This window comes from Frankliniella occidentalis, unplaced genomic scaffold (assembly GCF_000697945.3).
Source record: "Frankliniella occidentalis isolate FOCC.00 unplaced genomic scaffold, Focc_3.1 Scaffold570, whole genome shotgun sequence".
Lineage (NCBI taxonomy): Eukaryota > Metazoa > Arthropoda > Insecta > Thysanoptera > Thripidae > Frankliniella > Frankliniella occidentalis.
This window is the reverse complement of record NW_026267686.1, coordinates 77,164-85,428: the sequence shown is the minus strand read 5'-3', so window position 1 is coordinate 85,428 and position 8,265 is coordinate 77,164. Positions and strand designations below refer to the sequence as shown.

At 49.8% G+C, this 8,265-nt stretch overlaps 3 protein-coding genes across 3 annotated transcripts; 2 read left to right on the top strand and 1 right to left on the bottom strand.

The window, feature by feature from the left end:
- Nucleotides 1–73: 73 nt before the first annotated feature.
- Nucleotides 74–505, top strand: LOC127748731 (S-adenosylmethionine mitochondrial carrier protein-like; the record flags this gene model as incomplete). Its single annotated transcript, XM_052275311.1, is given in 2 exon segments — nt 74–230; nt 306–505. Coding segments are annotated over 2 exon segments (260 nt in total), but the record flags the coding sequence as incomplete, so codon positions are not given.
- Nucleotides 501–3,054, bottom strand: LOC113208309 (asparagine synthetase domain-containing protein 1). The gene is made up of 8 exons (XM_026425260.2): nt 2,957–3,054; nt 2,793–2,879; nt 2,524–2,718; nt 2,112–2,436; nt 1,363–2,030; nt 1,116–1,286; nt 788–1,029; nt 501–716 (listed from the first exon to the last, which is right to left on the bottom strand). Exons 2-8 carry the CDS (start codon nt 2,853–2,855, stop codon nt 542–544), a joined length of 1,839 nt encoding a protein of 612 aa, XP_026281045.1. The 5' UTR covers nt 2,856–2,879; nt 2,957–3,054; the 3' UTR covers nt 501–541.
- A 233-nt stretch (nt 3,055–3,287) lies between these two features.
- LOC113208329 (transmembrane protease serine 9) lies at nt 3,288–7,739 on the top strand. The gene is made up of 14 exons (XM_052275310.1): nt 3,288–3,442; nt 3,932–3,974; nt 4,062–4,212; nt 4,306–4,499; nt 4,591–4,686; nt 4,803–4,939; nt 5,120–5,300; nt 5,864–6,045; nt 6,139–6,181; nt 6,260–6,443; nt 6,542–6,711; nt 6,802–6,891; nt 6,979–7,124; nt 7,212–7,739. Exons 1-14 carry the CDS (start codon nt 3,374–3,376, stop codon nt 7,383–7,385), a joined length of 1,860 nt encoding a protein of 619 aa, XP_052131270.1. The 5' UTR covers nt 3,288–3,373; the 3' UTR covers nt 7,386–7,739.
- Nucleotides 7,740–8,265: the final 526 nt, after the last annotated feature.

The following is an 8,265-nucleotide window of genomic DNA, read 5'->3' as shown; positions in this document are numbered from 1 at the left end:
ATTAATGTATCCATTTTTAATACAATGTATGTGTTGCCTTTACAATTTCCATTATTCTCATTTCAAATTGTAGGAGGATTTGCTGCAGCAATAACCACTCCATTAGATGTTGCAAAAACTCGTATAATGCTTTATTCAAAGTCTACTGGCCCTTTAGCAGCTCCTTTTCAGAAAGTTCCTAATGTAACTGAAACCTTAAGTGCAGTTTATAGAGGAGAGGGAATTCAAGGGTAAGTAGTAGTTGGTAAACCGTTCCTACTGCACTACTTGTGACTGTAATAAAACGAAGTGCACAATCTTTCCAGATTATTTTCAGGTGTAACACCACGAGTAACATGGATTACTATAGGTGGATTAATTTTCTTTGGAGTGTATGAATATTCAGTATACATACTAGATAGAAGATAGACAAGTAAACCAGGCATAGTCCATTAATTTTTCTACTCACATGGTTTAAAATATAGTTGCCTGCTCATCTGGTGAAATAAATGCCACTGCTGTCAAATTTTTGTTACTGATTCATTTCTTTTTCCTTGTATTATCACAGTCTATCGGACATATCGGCAGCATTTTCTTTGCTGTTTGCTATTCTTGATCCAAATTGCATTGCTCTTTTGGGAAAAATGGCAGCTCCTTTGAGCCCAATGTGCCAAGCAATAAGTCTTAACAGCAGTTTGTCACCAACACCACAGGGAAAATTTTCATTTGGGTAACACCTAGAAATATCAATTAATGAGTTCAGAATTATGTGATGAAATATTCTATATAATGCAAAGATAAGAAGTACCTTTCCCAAGGAGCAAGCGCTTTCACAAAGGTAATCACACTTTCATCCAAAAATGGCATTCTAGGTTGTCTGCCATGGTGAGAAATCACTCTGTCGTCTCTCCCTAGGTTCCGTGTGGGTATTCTCTCCACCTCTAGTTGTAGCTGTTTGTGAAGAGCATCCCATCCATTATTTCTAAGGGTTGTGCGATGACGCATGTATCCACCAAACTGTTCATCTGCACCCATACCTGAAATAATTATCTAAAGAAGGATATATTAAAAACATAACTATGAGATATAATCTTACAGACATGACTGACTTGCAATCATTTTAATATGTAGCTTACCCTTGCTGGTGACACATAATTCTCATTGGATCCATAGATTTTGCCTTGGCCTCTAGCAGCAAACCAGAGAGCACAGCCTAAACTGTCATCTAATATAGTTCTTAATGGATAAATTAAATGGACAATAGATTTTGATCGTTCCTTTTGTAGCTCAATTTGAGAAACATTTATCTAAGAGTTACAAAATTAGTTGTCAGTTGATCAGTTTTCAAGATAGACAATTGGGTAGACTAATTAAAAACTTTACCTCAATGAAGTTCCATCTTCTATTAGGACACAGACTTTTCAACTCTTCCAAAGTTTTCTTCCCTGTTTGTCGATCAGGTACATTGTATGTCTCATTAAATTCTGGACCTGAATTTTCGACAGCATTCAAGTTACTGGATGCTTTTGCTTTCTTTCCATGAGTACTTGTGTTGGAGGCTCCTTTTCTTTTCTCAAATGCAACATTTAACAAGTCAATAGGTTCATTTTCTGGCACATATTTATCAACCAGTCGTGCTAAAATAGCTGAATCGAGACCACCAGAAAATAAAACAGCTACTTTTGAGTGGGAGCATGACTTCTCCTTTAAGCTCTTCTTATTGTAACAATCTTGGCACAGAGTGACATTAGTCATAACTCTAACTTTGACAGCTCTCTCTAACAAAGGCATCAGACCCATTGTATTTTTGTGAAATGTACTCAGACTTGCAATGTAATTGAGTTTATCACTTAAGGAGGCTGTTAGAATAGAATCTAATGCAGGAAATAATTCCTGCTCATTAGGTTCAGAGTGTGTATATGATAAAGGCCTGAAAATGTACTTGCAATCAGCAGCACTCTTTGCTATAACTGATACAGGAATATCTTTACAATATTCATTTATGAGCTCTTCATCCATCTCACACCATGGGTGAAGCAAAATGTATGGACCTAAAAGAGGCAATTGATATTAGACAAATTATGAATCAAGGATTGTAAAAATCAATATCAAAGCTGATCGATGACAAGTACCATTTTGAGTGTGAAACATATTAAGCTCAATCTCAAAAATGCCAATTGCAGGAACTTCGGTAAAATTTGATAGACTTGAATGTGCTACTGACGAAAGTGTAAAATTAAGTGGGTTTGCAGAAAAGCAACTCAGCAAACTGTGTCGTCCAACAGGGTCCCGACCAAACCACAGAGAGTTGTTGTTTACGTTGTAATAAATAAAACTGTATGGTCCTGAGATTTGACTTAAAACTTCTACAGGGGACGTTCCATGTGAAGCACAGTCCGATAAACGTTTGCCAACAACGGCTGTATCACCGAGTTTACTTGAAATTATATCTTTTTCCTGCCAAGAAAACATTATAGGATCACACTCTCACAAAGTTTACAATTTATCAATTAGACAGGATAAGAAATATTTTATCATACAAACCAGGACACCGCCAAAAACATCTCCATTCCAACACAAAATGTTTCCATCGACAGAATGAGGTTGTTGACATAAGCTTTTGCCTTGAGTTTGTAGCACTGAGGCAAAGAATTCTAGCTTCTGTCCAGAAGCTAATTCACACGATGTTGAGTTAGAAAAATCAGGACCACGACTTTGGAGATTTGACAGACAGGATTCCTGGAAACGCAAAGCGTACAAATCCATGAATATCGAAGAAATTTATATTATTTTTACATTCAAGGTAACCTTACCAATACATGTGCAGTTTGTTGACCATCCTCAGAGGACCTGAGAGAACAAAATATGCCACACATTGTGCGCCAACTATGTCATCCGATCTAAAAGTAAAACACTTTTTATTATAAAAGTAAAATAAAGCAATATAATCGTAAAATTGGTAAAAAGAGCCGCATACAATAACGACAGACGGAATCTGTAACTGTAAACAGACAGTGCATCAAACACTTCTCATTCCTTCCGGAACGTGCAATTTCTCATCGCACATGGTCCCGCCTGTTCCCGGCCAATTTGAACAGTGACGCGGGACTGGCCCTTTGCGAGATTCTTGGCGAATCCCGCCTTTACCAACAGCAAAAGTTGTTTTTTCAAGTAATTCCACTCTGAATGACGCTCCCTAATTTTTAACAGAGTCGGAAAAAGAAGAGGCAACCTTACCTTTCCCGAGGCGTTTTTTCCCCCCTTCTTGAAATGAAATCAAGATAAGAGCCTTTGATTCCCCCTCCTCAACTGCCGTCCGAACAGCGGCGAGCGAGTCTATAAAGCTGCGACGTCTTCTGCGGGCGCCCAGTGGCGCCCAGCCTTGCCCACCACCATGAAGACCGCCGTCCTGGTGTACGTCGCCCTGCTGGCGGGCGTGGCCAGCGCACTGGCCACCAAAGAGGTATGTCGTCGTGGGCCGCGAAACCGATTGGGGTGGGGGCGTAGCGAACATTTTAAGGGTAGGGATGGGGACCTATCCTTCTGAGCGAGAGAAATGCCCCTTTTGGCTGCTGCAGCAAGATATGAACGTGACACGGCGGTGGAAGTGGGAGTTCATTTGGCGCATCTAGCTTTTAGTGCTCCTTGCACCAACAGAGCACCAAAAGGCACACGCCAGCTCATGCTTATTGGGAGTGGGTCGAGTGTGTCTCGCGGCTTGTCAGAAGCATGCACTAGACGCGCGTGTCTTTATCAGGGTTCAAATCCCTCCATAGCTTGACGCTTCTCGCGGATTACTGTGGCATGATTGCGATTAGTTCCCCGGAAAGGGGAAGGGGAGGGGGGCTGCAGAATATAATTTAACCGGCGAAATAAAACTGACAGATTTCCCCACCAGCGATTATTTGTCGCTTTTTCGCGACTTTATCAATTACTACGTCTTTTCCTTCAGGTGCCCATCGCGAAGAAAGTCGGCCTGAAGCAGGTATCCGGATGTAAGTATTTCAAGCATATGAACCCCCCCCCCCTCTCCTGTTATTTCGACCTCCGACACTTTGACCACCTCGGTCTGACGTTTTCAGACAAGTCCGGTCTCAAGATCTACAACGGAAATGTTGCAAAGGCCGGCCAGTTCGCGTACTACGTGGCCATGTACGTCAACATGGAAGCATTCTGCGGGGGCTCGCTCATCCACCCCAAGTGGGTCCTGACCGCTGCTCACTGCGTGGAAGCGTACGTACAGCAAAGAACAACATCGCAGCGACCACCTCCACTTCTTCCCCCTTCTCTGTAAACCATCTACGTAACCCTTTTTTGTTTCGACAGAGGCTCCCTATGGACGATGTTCATGGGTGCGCTTAGCATGCAGCTGCCCAAGGAGGAGGGCCGGCAGGTGCACGTCAGCCGGGCCGCCTACCTGCACCCGGACTACGTCCGCTACGGTGACTTCGAGTACGACGACATCTTCGTCAACGACGTCGGCCTCATTCAGCTCCCGGACGCCGTCTCGATGACCTCCAGTAGGTGATATATGGGGGGCACTCTCATTCGGGGGCAGACAAATGTCGCGTCGGCTGGGCTTTTATGGACGACGACTACCCTTTTTTTCAGGCCGGATCGGTGTGGTGAATCTCCCCGATCCCAAGGGAAAATCGTTACTCAACAAGGAGCCGTATGTGCCGGGCTTCGGTTTGGTCGGTGACGAAGGTGCGTATGAGGAGGCAACGGTAGCCCAACACATTGCTGCTTCAAATTATTTTCTCGAGTAGTCTGACTCGATCGCCTCTCATCGGTGCGGTTCTCCCCCCCCCCCTTCTTTTCAGTGAGCGTCATCAGTAGCAAACTGATGTACACCCAGCTCCCGGTCGCGAGCAGCGACCTGTGCTACAGCCACTACGGCATCGCGGACCCGTCAGTGATCTGCGTCGACACGAGCGACGTGAAGGCCAGCACGTGCGGCGTAAGTCGGCTAAAGGGAGACAGGACGCGGCAAATTCGAACTCGTGTGCCGAGCAGTCAAACTGTGAATCCAGCCCACTGGCGTCACATTCAGATTAATGCTATAGGGCCGACGCATGCTCTTTAACCATCATCATCTTTCGATCGAAACTTTGTGTGTGATCTGCCGACGATATTTCAGGGAGACGACGGCGGACCCATGGTGCTTCAGGACGAGGGCAAAACGGTCCAGGTGGGGATCACGAGCTTCTGGGCGCGCGCGGGCTGCACCGTGGGCAGCCCCGTGGGCTTCACCAACCTCGCCCAGTTCGTCCCTTGGATCGAAGAGGCGACCGGCATGCGTTACCCCTTCCCCAGCAGCTGAGCCCACACGCCTGGAGAGGATCCTTTCACTTAACGTTTATCGATTCTTCTCGAACAATAAAAAAACATCTAAAACATTACCCCCTATTCCTTGGCTTTACCCTTTGTGAAACCCCCACACCACACACAATTTTCGACCACCAATTACAAATGAGACGTTCGTTTGCTACAAAATTTCGTCTAACCCCATACTACTTCCACCGAAGACCGTTGAGGTCATCATACATGAAACCTGGATGACGGCCACAGGGGCAGCAGAGTCGAGCGCCCAGGAGGTCGACCGAACGCGACTGCACACCACGCACGTCGGGTGGGTTGCCTACTCGAGCAACAGCAGGCGCTACCAGACGCCGCCGAGGGCGAGCGCTGCTGGAGGGGCCACATGCACGCTCGAGTCCTCCTCCACGACGGCCTTGACGGCCAGTTCGTCCGTGTGGCGCGAGCCTGGGCACGGCGGGTGCCGCACACGCAAAGTAGCAGTGACGAGGCCGGATCGCGGAGCGGCCGGGGGCGGCGCCGCGGACCGCGAGCTTTTGATAAGCCTTTAATCGGGCTTATTGAGTGAGCCAGGATGGCCGGCGGAGGGTCGGCGGCGGTCGGCGCGGCCCCGCGCGGGAACCGACGCTATATAGGGGACCTCGCCGCCGTCCGGCGGCTAGTGGAGCCGCCGCGATGCTCGCCATGAAGTTCCTGCCTGCTGTGCTGTGCGCGGCCGCCGTCCTGGCCTGCGCCGCCGCCTCGCAGGTAACCACAACAGAAGCGATCGTCGCGGAACCACTATCGTTGCGACCCTCACCTCCTTTTACTAACCGAACCGTTGGGGGTGTCCATCCATAGGCGGAGGAGCAGCTGCCGGTCTTCTTCAGGGACGTCCCCGGCGGTGAGTGTGTGCGCAGCGCGGGAGGGGGGAAGGGATGAAGGAGGTAAAGGCATGGCGCTGACCTATACGACCTTGCAGCCCCCAGGTCGGCCGAGCCGAAGCAGGAGCAGGAGCGTCACGGGCTTGGCATCTACAACGGGGACGTGGCCACCAGGAAGCAGTTCCCCTACCAGGCCGCGCTCTACATCGACCTCAACGTGTTCTGCGGCGGCTCGCTCATCCACGAGAAGTGGGTGCTCACCGCCGCGCACTGCGTCGAAGGGTGAGTACAACGGGGAGGTCCTCGTCGGGGCCCACCCTTGGGAGCCCACCACGGCGTCCACCACGGCGCTCACACTACTCCGCGCTTCCTCGCCGCAGGGGCAACATCTGGTACGTGCTGTTGGGCGTGACGGAGAGCCTGACCCCGCGGCAGGACGGCAGGCGCACCTACGTGACCCGCGGCGGCATCCGCCACCCGGACTACAACTCGCGCTACATCCTCAACGACATTGGCGTCATCCAGCTGATGCGGCCCGCCACTCTGAGCGGTCAGTAGCTCCGCCTCCCCGGCTCCCGTCAGTCGTCCTCGAGTGCCCCAAACTGAAGACCCCTTGCCCGTCTTTCTGTTCATCTTGCAGAGTACATCCAGACCGTGCCCCTCACACCGAAGAACGCGGTCTACATCGGCACCAACCCTACCGTGTCCGGGTTCGGCCGCACTGACGACAGTACGTGTCCACACCAACATCGGCCAGTGTCCGGCCTCATCTCTCGACCGTCCCCTCCTCTCTCATCGTCCCCATTTCTGTCCTCAGCCAACGCCTCCCCCATCAGCCCCATGCTCCGCTACACGACGCTGCCGGTGGTCTCCAACGACGTCTGCTCCGATGCGTACGGCTCCGAGACCGGCAACCACCCCTCCGTCATCTGCCTGCGCGCCGAGGGCAGCAGCTCCTGCAAGGTGCTCTAGAGGGCCGTGACCTCGCACCCCCGCCCCCTCCCTCGTGTCCTCCCTTGGCACTGAAACGCCTCGTCTCTTTTCCTGCAGGGCGACAGCGGCGGCCCATTGGTCCTCCAGGACGACAACGGGAAGACCTTCCAGATCGGCACTGTGAGCTTTGGCGCCAGGGCGGGCTGCTCCGTCGGCATGCCCGTCGGCTACGGCAACGTGTCGCTCTTCATCGACTGGATCTCCGAAACCACCGGCGTGGACTTCTCGTAGGCCCCCGGCTCGGCTCGGCCCGGCCGCGCGACGCGCGTATCGACGTCATGGGATTTGCGGCTGATCCACTCACGGATGACGGACTGAATGGCCGAGCCGCGCTGCACGCGACCGGGATCAGGATCAACCTTATCGCCTTATCGTGATCCTGGCGCGGCGCCCGGTCGCGTTAGGCCCTGAGCCCGCCGACTACTTACCCACGCTGCAGTAATCAGAGCTTCACTGAAGAGCCGGGCCAAGATAAACATACTTCCAGTATTAAAAACTGGCGAAATCGCACTGATTTCACCGAAATGACTGTGTTAATTGGAGTTTTGTATTAAACAGTTGGTCAATAAAAACCCTTTTACCTAATATCTCCTCAACCCTCTATTCCTGGTAAAAATGGCAGAGATGGTGAGGGGGGGGGGGCAAATCTCAACGAAAAAAGTCCAAAAAGTGCGGTGTGTGCCATTCTATAAATTGACGCAATCTGCCTACTGATAATCCAAGAAAAAGTGAATATGCTGTTCGAAAGACTCCAAAATTGTCGAGATACACCCGGTGTTACACCTAAAAATTAGACCGGTCTGGAAAAGCGATACAACCAAATACGTATGTTCCAAGCGGTGCAGCTAGATTGTCCGGCCTATTTTTCTCCGACCTGGTAATTTTTCCAAAACCCACCAAGGTGCTGTTCGACCTACTTTTCTCCGACCTCGTCGATATGCTAAAACATGGGAAGAAAGTACTTCAAAGAGGAACAGGCTTCATAAATAGAAAGCTACGTCGAGGGACGTATCGTGAAAGCAGATGACACAAATTTAAGGAAATATGTCTGTGTCCTAATTTTCTCTCGTATTTTGCTGTAATTTGTTTACGTTTTGAAGTGCGGGGAACA

Excerpts from the sequence above, each read along its gene's own strand:
- LOC113208329 (XM_052275310.1), top strand. The coding sequence starts at position 3,374 with ATGAAGACCGCCGTCCTGGTGTACGTCGCCCTGCTGGCGGGCGTGGCC. Across the intron at positions 3,975-4,061 it reads CCTGAAGCAGGTATCCGGAT|ACAAGTCCGGTCTCAAGATC; the intron begins GTAAGTATTTCA and ends TGACGTTTTCAG. Across the intron at positions 5,301-5,863 it reads TTACCCCTTCCCCAGCAGCT|TGAGCCAGGATGGCCGGCGG; the intron begins GAGCCCACACGC and ends GGGCTTATTGAG.
- LOC113208309 (XM_026425260.2), bottom strand. The coding sequence starts at position 2,855 with ATGTGTGGCATATTTTGTTCTCTCAGGTCCTCTGAGGATGGTCAACAA. Across the intron at positions 2,437-2,523 it reads ATGTTTTTGGCGGTGTCCTG|GAAAAAGATATAATTTCAAG; the intron begins GTTTGTATGATA and ends TTTTCTTGGCAG. Across the intron at positions 1,287-1,362 it reads GAAGATGGAACTTCATTGAG|ATAAATGTTTCTCAAATTGA; the intron begins GTAAAGTTTTTA and ends TGTAACTCTTAG.